This window comes from Coenobita brevimanus, chromosome 23 (genome assembly GCF_032717465.1).
Source record: "Coenobita brevimanus isolate Jiangsu-jjx chromosome 23, ASM3271746v2, whole genome shotgun sequence".
Classification (NCBI taxonomy): domain Eukaryota; kingdom Metazoa; phylum Arthropoda; class Malacostraca; order Decapoda; family Coenobitidae; genus Coenobita; species Coenobita brevimanus.
Genome location: NC_136976.1, coordinates 71118288 through 71138287, shown reverse-complemented (window position 1 = coordinate 71138287; position 20000 = coordinate 71118288). Strand labels below are relative to the sequence as shown.

General features: G+C 40.0%; 1 protein-coding gene across 2 annotated transcripts in view; it reads right to left on the bottom strand.

Moving 5' to 3' along the window:
* The window catches only part of Nsun2 (tRNA (cytosine(34)-C(5))-methyltransferase Nsun2), a 25547-nt gene extending 6366 nt beyond the window's left edge, over positions 1-19181 (bottom strand). Inside the window, exons 1-10 of one of the 2 annotated variants that reach the window (XM_080267182.1) lie at positions 19084-19181; positions 15878-15955; positions 12076-12311; positions 9657-9834; positions 7256-7490; positions 5462-5591; positions 4990-5167; positions 4013-4167; positions 2304-2451; positions 1817-2038 (exon numbers count right to left, since the gene is read on the bottom strand). In XM_080267182.1, coding sequence (XP_080123308.1) covers positions 1817-2038; positions 2304-2451; positions 4013-4167; positions 4990-5167; positions 5462-5591; positions 7256-7490; positions 9657-9834; positions 12076-12311; positions 15878-15955; positions 19084-19125 — 1602 coding nt within the window. In that variant the 5' untranslated portion in view covers positions 19126-19181. The remainder of the gene's footprint in view (positions 1-1816; positions 2039-2303; positions 2452-4012; positions 4168-4989; positions 5168-5461; positions 5592-7255; positions 7491-9656; positions 9835-12075; positions 12312-15877; positions 15956-19083) is intronic. The other variant, XM_080267183.1, reaches the window with a different exon arrangement.
* Positions 19182-20000: the final 819 nt, after the last annotated feature.

The window sequence follows — 20000 nt, the reverse complement described above, 5'->3', positions numbered from 1 at the left end:
TCAACTACCCTGAGTGGCATTATGTGAGCAATTAGAGGCTTCACCAAACCTGTTTCAGCGGTCTGCCACCGGGTGGTCTTGCGTCACCCAGCCTCAATTGAATATTTTTGCGGGGTTTTAAAGACCTGTGAAATTGTACCTAATACTAAGTTTATAATAATACTGCTATTTATAGTAATATTTTTTCCTATTCAATTAAGCGCATATAAATAAACCTGTAAAGAAAGAATAACCAGGCTTTCAGAGAATCTTAGCTTGGGGACCAAAACAGTGTGCTGTCTATTTACATATATTTGAATAAATCATGTGCAGTTAGTAAAAGGAGATTACCTTCAGGACTTCTGATGTGTGTGTTTTAGCATGCTTTAAAGTAGTAGGCAGTTCCACTGAAAATAATGTACTGAACGATTGCTTAGTTGGTGAGTCAGCCATATTAATCCAAACAAAAGACAGTGCGGTATGACACTATAATCATAACAGAGTACGAGGAGTTGAAGTTTAAACCTACTAAACTATGCAGTGGAGCCAGGGAAACATTTAAAAGAATTATTTGTGTTAGACTTTGGTTACTAAGATGACCAAGATGTTCAACAGGTCCGTATTGTTAGGAAAAGTCACGTCAGGCAGGGCAGCATATCGAAAGGTGTTGCTAAATATGCGGCTACACAGTTATTTTCATTTGTGGATACTAGTGAATGACAAATATTTTAATCACTGTTATCTTGCTTCATGGATGGTTCTAGTAAAATTGCCTAGGTTTTGTCTCTGTTATGCTTACAGAGATGAGTAAACTGACGAAAGCTGAGTTTACAAAATGACACTTATAATACATTACTGTATATATAATCAAAGGGCCCCAATACTGTAATTTCTTTGTAGCATATCAAGCCAACTGGGTAATTTGATGAGTAAAATATGTTTTGAGGTGTTTGACTTTGCGTCAAAATTAAAAAGAAATGAAGCACTGGCTACTTTTTCAGAGCCTACCCCGCATCAGAGCTGGGTGACGGAAGTGAACCTAGTGGCAGATTTCTGAAGCAGGATTTGGTGAAGTCTCTAATTAACCCCAACCACTCCTATGAGTTAGATCTGTAAAGGCTACAAGTGGCTGAAGAACCATAATCCACTGGACCACCAGGCATCTAGTTCCTACCAAGGTAATAACTGGTTTCCTGGCCTACAAGAAGCCATTTGGCTTGTCATAATACTTTGCCCCATAAGAAGCGTAGAAACCCGGGGCTAGGCAAGCTGGTCTTACACCACCCCATGAGGAGCGTAGGAGCCAGGAGCTAGGCAGTTGGTCCTGACATTTAAGATGAGAGTGACCAGCCTCACTCATCCCTGAATGGCATTACATGAGCAATAAACCCCAACCACCCCTTGGATGTAAACCTTCACCGGCTCAATCCAACTGCAGCATCGTAATTACCCACTAAACCACCAGGCGCCATACTTTGGTTATATGGTTACCACCCAATGTAGTATATGGTTTCCTGGTGTACAGGATACTATTTGGCTTATCACTCAGTGTAGAGTCACCCATTGGCAGATGGAAGTGGAAAGAATGAAGGAAAGAAAGACAGAAGAGGGAGTGTAAAGTCACTTGTAGGCAGAAGGATGAGGAAAGAATGAAGGAAAGAAAGACAGACAAGGAAGGAAGGAAAGGAAGGAAGGAGAAGGGAAAGGGCAGACACCTGAGAATAGCACTACATAGAGTGAGCGGATGGTTAGTACCCCCACCTACCACCATCAGGTATGTAAAGGGTAAATATTGTAAATCCTGGCTACATTTATGTATTTCTTCAACAGTGCCTACTTTGATGTGGCTTTGATTCAGAGCAATAATATCCTTGATGAGACTGTTGGTGAAGTAAATGTTTCTCTTCTTTCCTTCCTTTGTGCGTGTCAGAAATAGGCCAGCTTCCACTTCTTTCCGCATGCCATAAAAGTCATTGATGCCCGGCCAAACTGGCTCATCATCCTCAAAGTAGTAGTATGGTTCTTCTCTGAAGCCCTGACGCCGTCGCTTTTTTGGAGGCTGTAAATGAAGATCAGTAACTATACAGGTAACTTATCTAATACATTATGTAACCCTTCTGCATTCTAAACATAGCACCATCTACATATTTCTACACATGATCTATAAGTGTATATTTTATCATCATCATCATCATCATCCGGACCTCCTTACCCTCCCTAGGGCAGTAACAATCAAGCAAGGCAACATAAAACTTAAAGAGCAATATACTGACAAAATTCAGGTCTCAATGACCTTTCTACATATGGGTGAGTACACAACTTACTTGTCTGATCCGTTGTGTATTGGTGGCCGCCTGGTTTGTATCTCCTTCCTGATCAGCATAAACCTTCTCTCCTGGTAGTGGTTTCACTTTTTCTAAAACAGCTACAAAAAATCCTCCAGTGTCCTGGTGATGTGGCAAGATTCTCACACTATAGAAAAGAAAAATTAAAGAAGTGACACAAAACAGTCACTGGAAGCTATATGTACAGTAAAAGCTTGATATAACGAATGCATGATAAAATGGAAGCTTGAGAAACTGGAACGACTTTCCGTAAGGTACTCGCAACATACCGGAAGTTTTCCGTTCTGTCGCGAGTGTTGGGTTTCCATATCGGAAACAAGCCAGTTTGTCCGTGGCTGTGGAAAAATCGCAATGCACAAGCCATATTCCCCCCACTTGGAGGTGATTTTTTTACTGTTTTATTTACTATTATTACTCTATTATTATTATTTTTATTGTGGGGTCTGACTGCTCTGTGTATCATTATAACTAGCACAGGCAGCATGTCTGTGTGTAGCAAAAGAAGCTATTTAGTAGCAACTGTATATAGGCTTCATGTCACGAGTTAGAGAAGAAATATCGGAAAAATCGCAAATTTCCAGAAAATTCTGTTTCATCTATGGTTTTGGAACGGAAGCTTGAAAGAGCAGAATACTGTATTTGATAAAACGGAATAGGGGTTGGCTGAATTATTCCATTATATGAAGCTTTTACTGTACATTTTAATTACCGAGTCATAGTGATACACATCCTACACTGCCAAACATACTACTGACCTAAGCAATGACATCATGCTACCAAATTTCACAGTTCTACTATGAAGCATATAAAGAACTGGGATGAGTTGCCAGACAATGCTACATCAATTACCACCAACAGTGTTTACTTATTTCCCCGCAGTTTTTAAGTTTGATGGAGTTTTGGTTGAATTTAAAGATTACTGTTCTTCTTGATATCCCTAATTGTGGTTTCCATTGGCATAGTAGCTAAGCTTACCTCCTTGTATGGATGTGGGCCAAATACATGTAAAATGAATAAAACTTGCCTAGCATAGCCGACGACACTCACTTAGAGATCAGCTTGCTCTCTGCATCTTAATGCCTTATAATTTCCTTCTTGGTGGATCACAAGGGACTCGGAAGAGTCGCATAGCAGCTCCATGAGTGCTACTGCACCCAAATGCATCACAATCAAACCATTAATCATGGCAAAAAAGCACCTGTATAAGAACACAGCACCACCCATTTTGTGGCAACCAACCGTCTGGTTTGTCAAGATTATAATTTGGTCATTATCTCGGTGTTTACGTGTAACTTGAAGTAAAATCCGTATGTAGAGATGAAGATTAAAACAGAAGTCTTCAGCAGCTCAAATTAATAAAATATACTATGTCTGCAACAACATTTTATTGGTCAACCAATCATGTATCACAGCAGGTGACAAGATATATTTTTAGACGAATCTGCAGTCAGCCAGCACTTGAACCAAAATGCGCCATGTTGGCTGACCAATCAGCGAGCAGCTGAAAATATTGGCTGTCCAGTCTCTCTATAGGGTCTCAAGGTATCTGTAAAGTACTGTATTGTATCTACAGGATGGCTCCACAGAAACAGTTGCTTACCAGTGGTCGACAGATCTGCTCAGCTAGGAAGACCAGGGTTATGCAACAATAACAACGATCCTGTGATAGGAAATGTCAAATACTGTACCATCTGCTGAGATTGAGCTTTTTCTTGTTTTCCTCAGAAGGTGGGAATAAATGCTTGTTGAAGAGGTTTGTGTTCTTTGAAGGAATTTCCTCCACAGTCCTGATGACCTCCATTTCCCGGTTCATCAATACCCAGTCCTCTAATCCAGGCATGGACTGAAACAAAATGGCAAAGACATCTCTTAATCATATATGGTATATATACATACATTCCATATATATAATACACACATACATATATGTGTGTGTGTGTGTGTGTGTGTGTGTGTGTGTGTGGACAGATAGATAAACTAGAAGTGTTCATTGTCTATGCCATATCCTTCAAAAGGCACAACTACATTCCAAAGGAATATTTATTTCATACAGTTGTGCGTCATAAAGTTAGTTGGGATTAAGGGAAGGAGAGAGGAAGGGTGAGGTGCAGCTAATGTATCCCCTCTCATTTCTAATAAACACACATGAGAGAGAGAGAGAGAGAGAGAGAGAGAGAGAGAATGAATGGCCTGCTGTAGGATGCAAGAAGTCTACACACTGAAAAATTATTTCCATTTGTTTGTGTTCATTTAGTTGTCCTTCTAGCTGTATTTTTTGTGTGACATGCATACAACATATTCTTCACATATTTTTATATCTGGAGACTAAACAATGATGTTCACATGAGAAATTTAGTAATACAGTACAACAGCGCAGTGTGCACTGGAAGTGCTGCACAGGGCTGGCTGGCATAAGTTAAAACAAGTGACACAACCCTCATTACTATAGTGACTCAGAGACAGAGCCATTCACAGGCTGGGCCCTTGAGTGTCCAGCAAAAATGAAGTTGGATTCGTTTTAATTATCTGGCATACAGTCAGCTGATGTAATATTTGTTTGTCAATATTAGCTGCTCATCAAATCCTATGCAACCATGACCAAGGAGGTATTCAACTGGGAATGACCCAGCTCTGTCAGGCACAAACGAACTAAAATTTAGTTTACCTTAAGTCCCGGAAGTTGTTGTGACACATCCATGAGGTGGACAGCTCCATCTGCCTCAAGCAATAGGCGCTGGATGACGGCCTCATTCTCAAGGGGGTTTAAGGAGCATGTGGAGTACACAAGTCGCCCGCCTACACTCAACAGCTCCAGCCCTCGCCGAGCTATTCTCAGCTGCAACCTGACACCGAGACAATAAATGCATCATCATCATGCTGTCTCATTTTAACACCAAAGGATTGGGTAAGGAAGGGCCTAGAAAGGAAGGAGAGAGAAAGCATCATAGATGCACTATCAACACATGCCCAGTGAAAGGGAAACACATTTAATCACCATGCAACCTGTGGAACCCTGTCTACCTCATATTACTGAAAGTAGAGGAAATCAGTATCATTAAACAATATGACATGATGACTCACAATATGATCAACCTTTTGTTCATTTTCATTAGTACTATACAAAAAAGGAATAATACCCATGGAGATTTGGTCCATTTACAGGATTCCACTTTGCCCAGACATCAAAGTTTTTGCGAAGAGTACCATCACCAGAGCATGGGACATCGCATAATATCCTGTCATACTTGATAGGACGTATGCTGCCATCTGCCAAGAGAGAAGGAAAACAGATAGCAAAAATATCATATATTATACAATATTTCATTTTGCATCAGTTAAAATATCCCTCACTCTCGGTAATGATGTAGATGTGTCAAACAGCTACACTTCAAATCTATATTCTTCTAAAAAACATATTAACCCCATCACTATGAACGATTTCTAACTGGTTTTGAAAAACAAATAAATAAAAAGAAAAGTAAAACTCTGATAGCTGGAAAACAAACAAATGCACACACACACACACACACACACACTCTGATGGGATTAATGGAAATAATTTCGAAGTCCTTCAACAAGAGGTCTTTCATAGACTGAAAAATAACATCTGCTAGCATCATCATCATTCAGACATCCTTTCCCACCATTGGATGGGGTGAGGTAGGATCCAGAAAGCCAGCAAGACCCTGATAGTACAAATAATCTCCACAAAATACAAAAATAATCATGCCAGTACTACAGTGTGGTAGGTGGGAGCATACACCATCCACTTACTTGATGCAGTGCTACATTCTGGTGAATGCATACCAAGTGACAAACGAAATAGTTTCTTGCAACCATGGAAACCATTCAGTATGTTGGGTGGTAAACATGTAACCAAATGGTCATTATGAATATGGTGTTGCTACTAGATGTGGCCTATAAAGAATTACATCTGAAGGATGGTTGGGGTTTAATGCTCATATAATATTGCTCAGGGAGAACTGGTCATTCAATTTAATATTGGACTAAGTGCCGGGCCACTACACTCCTGAAGAGGCAATAAAGGGTTGGATGACAGACAGATAAACATCATAAAAACAGAGTTAATAATATACTGTAGCAACACCATAAGGCTCACTAAGATATTCTGAGCAAACATTTACACATGGCAAAGTTAGAACATATGTATTACAAATAGCAAACTTAGCAGATATACAGTACATTTCCTCCAAGAATGCCTCGGATGACTAGGAACTGGCGACGATGCATGGGAACTCGAGTAAACGTGTGTGGGAGCCTGTTTTTCAGGAACTACAATAAAATGTTTCGGTGTGGTGCAAAACATAATGAAGTACATATGTGGTAGCTGAAATGCTGCCCTTTTGCACCTCCTCTATAGATATATGGCAATTGAAGTGGAAGGATTAAAACTACATAAGTACAGTATTGCCAATACGTAAAGTGATGGGTGGTGGCAACCATCATCCACTCACTTGATACAGTGCTGCCTACTTCTTCCTCCTTTCTCATTCTATCCCTGTGTCTGCCCTCTTCTCTTCCTACGTCTCCCTTTCCTTCCTGTAGCTATTACCATACTCCTCTTTCCACTTGAGGTGGCTCCATGCTGGATGACAAGCCTAATGGTTTCCTGTGACCCTGGAAACCATTTACAATGCTAGGTAGTAACCATATAACCAAATTAGGGGGTGAAATGGAGCTTATTATGATGCCCCTGTTAACTGGGTTGAGATACAAATGCAGCACCCATCCAGGAACCAAACCTCCATGTTATTCCCTGAGCCTCACTGTGGCAAGGCACTGTCAACCACAAGGGGACACAAGTTAACTGCATGGGACAGTCCTGCAAAGGCAGTTGCTTGTCTTTGGTTGATGGCCAGACAGTTTGGAGTTGATCAACAAGAACAAGCCAATAAGCAAAGTCTCCTGACCTGTGTGTGTGTAATGTATGTTTGGCATGAAGGCTGCATCATGATTGGTGATCATAATGGCAGGGCTCTGAAGACGTTTAGCCTGATGGGTAAGCATGTAGCATCGTTTATTGTCTGCATCATTGGCCACTACTAGGCCTGGGGGAGTGGCTGCCACTACTTCGTTATTTGATCCATGCAGGAACTCAATTAGCTGGGCTGTCTTGCTTCCAGGGGCTGCACACATATCCAAGACCTGTAAACATACAATATTTGGAAAATATGTGTATCAGAAGGCAAGGTATGAAAGTTGATGACGCTATAGATATGACAGGGGACTGAGTTTGTTGGATGAATTATATATAGTACAAAGGAGCACATGACAAGTCAGAAAAAGGTTAGGCTTGTAAGGTGATGCCAGGATTATGAGGGCTTGAATAATAAATGAATGGGTGTCTGGCCCATTTCACTAGGCATGCTGTTGGTAGTTCTCCCTCCTTTGTAATTTCTCTTTCCTTCTTTAATGCACACTATTTACCCCAATCTTTAGGTGGTACCAAAGATGATGATGATCAAGATGATGTAAGGATATTTTCCTGAGGCTATACAAAGTGCGGTAATTTTTTAATGACTAAAATGTACTAGCACAGAAGATAATGGCAGATTTTTATACTATTTTATTCTGAAAAAAAAAAAAATAAAAAATAAAAAAATAAAAAAATAAAATATATATATATATATATATATATATATATATATATATAAATAAAATAATAATAATAATAATAATCATTGTCATTTCCTTTATTTCATTTTTTCCAAAGAACCTGCAGTTCAACCAAATGCTGAAACGATAACAGACCTTTTCCTACCACAACTGCAGCATGACTATCTACTGTTCATATTGTGAAAAGCTAGGAATATCATTTAGAACTAGTATACTGGAGCCATATTAGTGGGCTTCACAGAATTAGTGGAATCTGATTTAATGGCATTCTGATTTTTTGCAATCTACTCCCCCCCCCCCAAAAAAAAAAATATATATATATATATATATATATATATATATATAATAATCCTATGCCAGTGTTTGGAGTCCTACAATTATTCAAACACAGAGAAATCTGCAGCTCCTAAAGGAAGCTGAGGAAAAGCATGTCATAATTCAGATTTATTTTTTGTGATATTGACAAGCTGGTTTCCAAGACTACTCATAATCTACAAGTAAGAGACAGCAAAACCAGTCTCAAAATAACCAGTTGTGTCTAAGACAGAATATGAGATCCTGTTTCATCAGAGAGCTTCACTGCACTGGACTGAGAGGTTATAAACATACAGGCACTGTATGCACAGTATATATATTCATATACTGCATATATATATATATATATATATATACAGTAGATAGATAGATAGACAGATATATGTATGAGAGGAGTCACCATCAGCAAGTTCATATAAGCAGACAATGAAGACAATAGATAGAGGCAGCATAACAGTACTGTACAGAGAAAAGAATGATGATGATTACTGATGAGAGCTGATGAAAATCTTGTCATGTCACCTTGTAATGTAAAACTCTGCATGAAGTCCCCTACAACTCAGAATGTATGCCACACAAAAGCAAACAGTAACCTACATAGTCAGCAAATGTGGGGGGGGGGGGAAAAATGTTAAGCAAGCAAAATCAACCTCTAAAAGCTGATTTGGCAAGAGGAATATTGTGATCTCTCCAAAAAGTCAAGAGAGAGAGACACTTAGCATAAAAAAATGATAAATAAGCTATATATTGCTAAAGGAGAGGGGATAGTTAAATAGAAGTTTGTGGCAAGTAGATAGGTGGAAGAATATGGTCTAGGCATTAAATATGCTTTTATGACTGAATTAAAAATTGGTTATATTAAAACCTCATCATACGAACATCACAGTGACCGCTAAGTAGGACACTTTGAAAAGCAAGAGTAATGTAATTTTCAGCATATGCATGGAATGTACAGGGTTTTAAAGTTCATATGGTTACCGATAAAAAAAAAATGAGAGGTACTTAGTGAAAGTGACAGAATCCTGAGGAACAGAACAACTTATAACTTTAGAAGATGAACACCACCCATATGAAACATAAGTTTCATACTAACAAAGAAAATCTGACATGGAGGCAAAGACATAGAAACGATATGAAGGTCCTTTGAAAATTGAAGATCTGTGCAAGATTTTGTGTGAGGCTTTGGATATTTTCAGCAAAAGCTTCACCTGCAGTCTTAAGAGGAACTTGGACAAGAAAAACAGATGACCACTGGAATATATGATGGACCTATAATGATATTCAGATATATATCATCCACACTGATGATGAATGAATGAATGAAAAAATACTATTAAGAAAACAATGAGCAAGAGAGACTGGTTAGTTAGAATACTATACTTTGTGGTGTGGCTGCACATCAAGGAGCAAGGGAGGGATCATGCTAACAGCCTCCTGCCGTGAGATGTTACCCATCTCAGTCTCGGATATAAGAAACTGATGCAGCTGCCAGTATGCCTCACACCTCCGGATATTGCGTCGGGTCAGGTTCAGCTGCCACGCTAAACTGTCTGGATACCTGCCAGGGGAAGGTCATCTGTAATGCAAATCTAAACCTCAAAGCAGTTAAGTGTTATATCAGGTGCATCCACCCATCACCCAATCCTATGTCGCCCCATGAGAAGCGTAGGAACCTGGGGCTAGGCAAGTTGGTCCTGGCATTTAAGATGACAGTGACCAGCCTCACTCATCCCTGAGTGGCACCAGGTGAGCAATAAACCCCAACCACCCCTTGGATATAAACTTTCACTGGTTCAATCTGATTGGAGCACCTTAATTACCCATTAAACCATCAGGTGCCAAAATTTGGTTATATGGTTACCACCCAGCATAGTAAATGGTTTCCTGTGTACAGGAAACCAATTGGCTTGTCAGTGTAAAGTCACCCACAGGCAGAAGGAAGAGGAAAGAATGAAGGAAAGAAAGACATTAGAGGGAGTGTAAAGTCACCTATGGGCAGGAGTATGAGGAAAGAATGAAGGAAAGAAAGACAGAAGAGGATGGAAGGAAAGAAGGATGGAGGAGAGGAAAGGGCAGAAACCTGAGAGCAGCACTACATTGAGTGAGTGAATGGTGAGTGCCCCCACCTACCACAAATATCAGGTGCAAACATGTGAAAACTTTTAAAAAACAAAGACCAGAAGGATGCATTATAACTACAATTATAGACCACCTTCACCAAGAAACAGATGGACTTAAAATCAATGGCAACATAAACATGATAGGCACACAATAAATTGATTACATTGACTCCACCCCCAACCCTGCAATTATAGGCTTAAAGGGGGTGGGGGTGGGGGGGAAGTGGTACATAAAAATGCTCTGAAAACCTTCTTCCATCATCACCCTTCACTACACACACACATGGCTACCAGACATACAAAACCTACAGCCAAACAGTATCCTTCAAACCTCCTCCAGCCCCTCATCTCATGGCTGTTGTCCTTCTCTGACACAGAAGTTAATGTCAATCAATTATAAAATGTGGACATCACTATACCTCACTTCAGGATCAACACAAAAGGCAGCTCATACAATTCACATCCTTATAGTAATTCTCCTCTTAACAATACAACATACTCATTTCATGGGCCTTACTCTTATGACACAGACAAACCTTCAAAATATCCCTCACTGAATGTGTGTCTCTCTCTCTTTTTTTTTTTTTTATGTCCGACTCTGGGCATAGGCTTCACAGCCTGCTTTCAAGGCCCAGTAGTCCTATGTACCGTACACCTCCACATGTCACCACTTTGGCGCTAACACCCACTGTCCATTTTGAATACATGCTAGGGCTGTCTCAAACAAGACTGGTGCATTGGTATTAGCGAGGGTATTTTTACATGTGGGCGTGTCATCTGGTAGATCAGTAAAGTCTGATTTTATGACATTCAAATCCTTAAACTGTTCCCTGTCCCAGCGGGAATTCGAACCTGGGTCCGTCAGGACTGCAGGCCAACTCTCTACCGATTAAGCCACCGCCTCCTCCCTATCTGGAAGCAGCTGGCTGAAGTGACTGATTTTCTGCAGTCCACCAGATTCACATCTAGTTGAGCCAAGGGTCACAACCACAACAATCCCATTACCATACATCCAAAATCTTCCCACCCATCCAGAATAAGACTTATATTCTTCCTATCCTGCACTGACCTTCCAGTGCCACAACTTATATCCTCCTTTCAGACACAGCACATTTGGCACACTTCAATACTCATTTCAGCTAGTTCTCTTTAAACTGTTCATAAATTGAACAACTTTGTTCACTGTCATCATCATTACCTTAACTTTTTTCTTCTCTCCCAGTTATGGAGAGGGTGAATTATAGTCCACACAATAAGGAAAGAGAAAGAACAACTGAGGCAGCACTATCAACAGCATGCCCAGTGAAATGGACAACACTCATTCAAACAGCATTAAATCTCTCAGTTTCCTGACCAAATAACTTGGCTTACCATACCACCTAATTGTTTTTCTCATCTGTAACTCATATTTTCATTTCAACCTCTGCTTCTGTACAGTACTCTTAAAACTCCATCATTTTGTATGTTTCTCTGCCTCCATTTTCTTAGCATCAATATGACTGAAATTACTACAAAAAGACAGTGCTATGATTCTGTTTTTAACTGTTGCACTACAGAGTTTTCTAAAATCCATACTCTGCCCGGTCCAAATTAATTCAGGCTTATAAAATTTAATGTACATTTTGTACTTCTACCTGACATTCTTTTGTTTTATATTGTAAGCTGAGCTGTATTTTTACCATGGGAGACAATGTGGCTTTAGTGGCTTGGCAGTGTCTTCCCCTGCTTCTAGCTCTCCTTCAGTGAGCTCCGGGGGAACCAGCTGGGACAGGGGCTCAAAGAATTGTTTCTTCAAAACTCCCAGCAGGGCACGTGCCATGTGCTTGCTTCCAGTGAGGCGGAAGGCAGCTGGCAAGTTCTCTTTCATGCAAGAAAGAAATGTATCCCATTCATCTTCAGGTACAATTTTCTGGGCCTGAAAAGAAAATCATGGCATACAATTAGTAATTATTCTAGGAACAATAACTCATGTTAATCTGAAGAGAAAAGCACATAGCTACATTCACCAAACAGTTACATTTATTTATCCTGAAGCGGAAGGAGTACAGTGCTGTGATATATAGAATCATAACCAGTGTAATTGTAGCTGATGTACAAAACTATAACAGCCACTGGAAACATCTGCATCTCAGCTTGCTCTTTTGTATGGGACAAACAACTCCTACCTTACTTCCTCAAAATCTTGTTAGTTCAACTTAATTTGGTCACATTTTATCCTTATGCATTATTATTTATGATCTTTTAAGTTGGTGGAACTAAACAGAACATGTGCACACACACACACACACACACATTTATTTTTACTTTAATGACTTCATCACCATCATCATACGCAACACCCTGCTCTTCCTTGTATCCCCTCAACAGGGGGAGGCCATGACAACAACCCCTGGCAACTTTTTTCATTCCAAGCTCTTCCCACTTGTTCAGATACTCTTCTTCCTCTTCCTCTTTCTTTTCTTTTATCAATGTGTTGCTGTATTCTTGACTTTTACGAAAAAAGTCTCTTCCTACAGTACTTATCATCCTAGTTTCCAAGAATATGGTATGCCAGGGCTATTCAACTACTCTAGAAGAAGGGCCAAATTATGAAACTCAGATTAACAAAAGGGCCATACGCTATTTTACCTGTACACCCCATCCTCATTATATCAATGAGATGTGTTTGGAAAAACCCACTGTTGAGCCTGGGTATTGTTAAAAGGGGACATTATAACACAAAATGTACAGTATAGGGATGCACTGGACAGCCTAGGGATCCCACCCCAACCAAGTCCAAAACCCACCCATATGAATAAAAAAAAAAAAGATTCTAGCTTACTTAAACCCCCAAATAACTTTAAAATAATCTAAACTAAGAAGCAGTGTATAATGCATCTAAACCCAAAAATAAAATCTGAAAATCATCAAAACTACTGCAAGTCTGGAAAAAAATCAAACTTAGTACACTGTACCCAAAAATGACAGTGCTCATCCCACCTAAGACTAAACCACATTAGTCTAGGTCTAAACACAGTTTATAAATCAACCTAAACACAACAATTTTAAAATATTATCAAAATCAGTTAAAAATGAAACCATCGGATAAAAACCCATAGGATAACGGGGGACTGGCCATTGATAGGTGGGGAAAAGTGTTAATTTTTTTACATTGTTATGGCAGGGTATTGTATAGCGATTGATTGTACAGTGGGGTATGGGTGTATTTTTTCTCTCTATACAAACACTTCCACACAAAAAGAAATGAGGCATTCATATATTAGTCCCTCATTTATCCAGATGAGCAGTATCCGGACATGTTCATTATCCAGATGCTGGACCTTGGCTCAATTAAACCATTATCCAAATTTACTTGCTATTATCTGGATGTGAAAGTCCCCAAGAACTTCGGCTGGCCAGCCAACATGTTAAAACATTCGGTATCGTGGCCACTGGGCTCGGTTGTGAGTTGGAGGTAGTCTGTAACCCACAACCAGAGCTAAAATGTCAGTCCGCCCCTGTACTGAATTGTCAAAGCCGCGTGCTCATTTGATCACTCCCAATGAACCTCCAGCACCCGAATAATACGACTGTAACCCACAAGCGGTGTCAAAATGTCAGTACACATCCCCACCGAATGTCCAATATCGCGTGGCCACCGGGCTAAGTCTTTCCCAAATGCCACCACCATCGAACACAGACCATAGGCCATGAGTACATGTTCAGTGACAGCGGCTGACCGCCTCTCAACCAAATGTCGAAAGTCCCCTGATCATAATGAGTTGTGTTTCCGCATGGTCACAGCGTACAGACCGCAAGCCATGAGTTAATGTACAATAAAAGCGCCCATCGGCCTGCTGGGGAGAATCCTGCCCACAGCCTTGCTTCTCACCCCCCTCCTGTCCACAGCCTTGCTTCTCACCCCCCTCCTGTCCCTCCTCCATACCCTACCGGCTCCCCCCTCACTCCCTCAGTCCCTACCCTCCTCCGTGGTGATAACAATGACTCGTGAGTTTTCAAACTTTTTTTTATTACTACTGGCTGTATTGAAATTCCACCAAATCCATGAGAAAGCTCATGAGCTTCTGCATCTAGACATATGCTTAACTCTTGCTGGCAAAATTTTGCACTAGGATGATGGGAAGTTATATGATGCTATGTTTTACTCCTGAACACTTTATTCTCACTGCATTTCTGTACTTTTACTTATCAGCTTTATGCGTTTTTGTTAGCTTATCTTATAATATAAACACGTGCAAAGATGATGGTATACATTTATACCAATATAACCAATTTCGGTGGCATATTGGCCATGGAATTTTTGTTGAGCCCTGGGAGCAATCACTCATCACAGATAACTGATTTTCACACCATCTTCAAGTTTCTTGTGGATTTTAGTTGGTTACGCATTGTTTTCTTGATATTTTAGCATTAATATAGATAATCCTATGTGTGTTTTGATGTCTCAATATGGCAGATTGACCTGAAACAGTACCAAAACAGTGTATAGGTAGGGTGTTTTTTTGGTTGTCAATTTTTTTTTTTCAAGGTTTTCTTGGTGTTTAGCATTATTCTGGATATCCCTATGTGTGTTCTGATATCTAAATATGGCAGAATGATCGGAAAACAGTGCCTAAATTAAGAGGGGTACTGTACATACTGAACAGTACTGTATACGTAGGGTGTTTTTTTGTTTTCGGTGTTTTATTTCATGGTTTTCTTGAAGCTAAGCATACTTTGGATATTCCTATGTGTGTTTTGATGTCTAAATATGGCAGATTGACCTGAAAACAGTGCCAAAATTAAGAGGGACACATATAGTAGTGTATAGGTACCGTTTTTTTTTTTTTTTTCCGTGTTTTTTTTTTTCATGTTTTGCTTGGTGTTGAAAATTACTTGGATAATCCTATGTATGTTCTGATGTCAAAATATGCAGAATGACCAGAAAACACTACCAAAATATGGAGGGGTACTGTACATACAGTAGTGTATATGTACCGGTATAGTGTTTTTCTGCATGGTTTTCTTGGTGTTTAGCGTTACTTTGGATATTCCTTTGTGTGTTTTGATGTCAAAGTATGCCTGAATGACTAGAAAACACTGCCAAATTAAGCATAGGTACTGTACAAATAGGTTAGGTATGGGCAGGGTCTGGGTATGGTAGGGGAATAGTGTTCATTATCTGGATGTTGCCACTACCTGGACATGCCTTTGGCTCTATTATGTCCGGATTAATGAGGGATTACTGTATAAGAATTTAGTTCAATAGCTCTTCGATTCTAATAAAAATGAATTCTGGTCTACTGATGTCCATTATATCAAGGTTCTACTACACAGTACTATTTTCTAACATTTCCTAGGTGCAAAGGGGTTGTTCAAGGTACAGCACTGGGTAAATATACAGTTGGGGGTCATTGGTCAACACAAACTATGACTAACAATCATACAGTAATTGAAAAATAAAGCAGACTCCCCAGTACTGCAGTAAATTAATTACTGTACCTTATAAAATGTCTCAAAATCCTTATTTTCTCGCACCAGCTCCTCATAATTCGTAGTGGGTCTCTCCTTCTTGGGTCGCTGAAATAAATACAGTATAACAGCAACAACATTACAACTGTACTTAATACTGACTCAACAAGAAAACTGAACAAATATGTCAGTCCAAGTTTTGTAACATAATGTTTATGTCCATGCACTGTGTATACATATATATATATATATATTCATTCATTCATTGCCAGACGCCATGTATCCCAAACGGGGTGGCCAAGGCTTAGAGTTAATTGTTTTGCAGGGAGGGGCACTACTCCTCCACCAACCCCACTTGACAAGTAGGGAGAACGTTATGCCAACAGCATCTGGTGTTCCCAGGCGGTCACCCATCCAAGTACTAACCAGACCCAACGTTGCTTAACTTCGCTGAACGGATATATATATATATATATGTAAGATACAGTGTGTCTGAGAAACTTATGTACCATTACCATACTAACTTCAGGATGGGTATCTTAGGCTAATTCTGAGTAAAATGTGTTATAAGCATGGATCCACTTCTCAGTCATGAAGGACTTACAACAACTGATGACCTTAGAGGAAGACAATTTTTACCCACAGGGTCATGGTGGTGGGTAGGAGTGTTTATTGTCAATTCACTGGATGTACAGTACCAGTGATGCCAATTTTTTCCATCACCTTCATCATTCTATTTCTTTGTCTGCCCTCTTCTCTTCTCACTTCTCTCTTTCCTTCCTGACACTTTTAATTAATTGTACTGGTATTCTTTTTTCCACTTCATATGGCTCTACACTGAGTGCCAAGCCTAATGGTTTCCTGGTTGCAGGAAACCATTTACAGTGCTGAGTGGTATCATACAACCAAAAAATGGGGTGGAGTGGAACCTATTATAGTATCCCTGGTAACTGGGTGGGGACACAAATGTGGCATCCATCCACGAACCAAACTTCAACACTTTTCCCCATGCCTGCGGTGAGGCGCTGTTGACCTTAAAAGGAATACCATATCAGTTCAATGCACAGGTTGACCCTGCCATTGCTTAACAGCAGTTGATGGGTTGCTCAGCCAGACAGACTGGGGTTGATCAACAACAATAACAACAACCAACCAACTGGGTCATCAGTACTTTACCTTGCTTACTTGCTTACCTTAGTGATAGTTAAGAGGCTAGGGAGCAAGAGCTCATAGGGACTGCCTCTTCTCAGGGATTCTTTTATGTACCGGTAGTGGTCATACCTATTCTTGAATGCATTAACACTTGGGCTGCTCACTACATGTTCAGGTAGACTATTCCATTTGTTAGCAGTTCTCGCATCAAAAAAATTTTTGCGCTTGGTAGTTCTGCGCCTTGGTAGCTTGTTTGAGACTGTGGTCTCTCATGTCCATCTGTGGTCTATCCAGTGCTAGGTGGAAGAATTGGTCCAGATTAGTGCTGTCAAAACCTTTCAGGATCTTATAAACTTCAATCAGATTTCTTCTTGTACTTCTATTTTCCAAGGCTGTGAGTCCCAGCCTGAGAATTCTCGTCTCATATGGCAAGTCTCTGAGTTCTGGTACCATCTTTCTAGCCCGCCTCTGGATTGTCTCGAGTTTGTCAATGTCTCTCTTGGTCTGTGGAGACCGTGCTTGTACTGCATACTCGGTCAATGGCCTAACCAAACCCCAATACAGTGCCAAAAACATGTCTGGGTCCATGTAGCTAAATGCACCTCTTATCATAACCAGCAATGAGCTTGCCTTTGCAGCAATTTTTGTGACGTGTACTGTTGGTTTTAGATTGGGTGTGATTATTACACCAAAGTCCTTTTCCTGTTCCGTGGCTGATAGGTCAATGTCCCTGATTGAATATTCAAAGCCAAGGTTATTTCGACCAATGTGCATAACTTTACATTTGTTCTCCTTGAATTCCAGTAGCCATCTGTGAGTCCATTCCTGTAGTTTATTCAGATCTTCTTGGAGTGTACCCCCGTCTACAGGGGATGTGATCCTTCTGTAGTTTTGCATCATCGGCAAATAATTGTCCTCTGGAAACTATGTTGTTAATGAGACCATTTATGAAGATCAGGAACAACGCTGGACCCAGAATGCTCCCTTGGGGAACTTCACATACTTCTCCAGTCAGAAGGGCACCTGTAACACTTCCCTCATTGTTTCCTTGTAACTGTAGTTTTGTAATAATTATGAACTGGGTCCATGTTGATATAGCATTTTTTACTCAAAAGTAACCCAAGAATAATGCATTCAAGTAAATACATTGTCCTAGGATTTCTTTTACAGTATACCTGTACCATACACTGGTGTTTAATTACCGGTATATATATATATATATATATATATATATATATATATATATATATATATATCCTCTCCACATGCCCAAACCACTTCAATGTATTTCTCCTAACATTTCCAATCACATCGACATCCAAACCAGAAAGCTCTTTCACTTCCTCATTTGTCAGTCTCTCTCTCCATGTAACTCCTCATGCTCCTCTCAAATGACTCATTTCCACTGCTTTCACTCTAGATCTGTATCCTTCCAACAAAGTCCAAGCTTTGCTTCTATAAAACAGAGTGGGGATCCATTATTATCATGTAGCGACTTTTTTACCATCATGCTCACTTCCCTATTTCTTATCACTACTTTCAATGAACCACCATCCTTTCTTCCCTACTGTACCCTTTCAAGTACTTCATCCTCCAAACTTCCACCCCTACTATAACAAGCACAGCATAAACATTAAGTGCTCCAAGTTCTTCATCTCTGCAAAATCTAACATTGGAGAGCTCCCAGTCTGCCATTCACATTTAATGAAACATTTATAACGAGGATTGACATTTATCAGTGTGATCCATTCCACATCTACATCTACATTCTACATACGGCAAATAACCAAAAGGCCTCTGAAGCCAAGGTTAGCAACACTGAATACAGTACCGTATTTCTTTCATGGTTAGGTTAGGTTTCAAATGTCTTCTAAGGCTTGTCTGCATTTAATTTGACTTAATAATTTGCTAACTGTTTCAAAAATTCTGGAGTTTCGTAATATATAAAACATTACACTGATAATCAGGTAATATAATACAAAAATGTACAGGAGTGGGCTCACTCATACGTTAATTTTCACTCAATCTTTAGTTGACCAGGGTATGGTTGAAATACCGCATAATGTAACAAGTTTTCCTCTCACCTCAACAGCGTTTTTGCGGGGCTTCTTTCCTTTCCGTCCCATTTCTTCAATAAGAAAATAATGCAGCCAACTATTCTTACAAATGAAAACAAGCAGTGACGTTCCTCGTGCACACGGGGAGCATCAAAACTTGCACCAAGGATGAAAATTGTGTTCTCACTGGCAGTCGTTAATATATGATTTTCGCCAGCAAATTGGCTAATTTGATGGAGGCAAAAGTAATACGTAACGAACCCATACTTTTATTTCCTAAATATTCTAATGCGCGATAAAACGAATTCCGATACAGTACATAACAAAACCAAGCGGGTTAGAACGCTCTCCCGCCATACTCAAACTAACCCGAAGAGCCAAAAGAGAAAATAACCACAGTGAGTACATCATACAAATGACGTTATGCTTCCTCATAAGGAACCACAGTATTGCAGTTGGCCATGGTAGGCCTACAGATGATGCTTTATATGGACTGGAAGGTAAACCAGCTGCCAAAACCAGTTAAATACTTCCCAACAGTTGTCGAGGCCAAATGGGAAAAAGAGAAGTTTAATAAGGTGTTATAAAACTTTCAGCAATATGAGAGTCTCAGTCTGAATTTTGACTCTTGTCAAAAATGATGCTATACCCATTAGGATATCGTTAATTGCTGATAATATTTCTACTATGCTATTTGATTTCTTGGCTCTGTGGCTGATTTTTCCTGCCTAACAGTGACAATGTTAGGCTAAGAATGAAATGTTCCTGCAAGTTAGACTACCAAGCTTGTAGCAACACCTTAGTCTGCGAATATGGGGGCAGGGTGGCTCAGTGGTAGAGCGTCCAACTCGAGACCGAAGGGTCGAGAGTTCGCCCCCTCCCCTCCCCCAGTAGCTGCCCTACTGGGAGGTAACGCTCTCCCGTCACCTAGCGGGGCTATAATA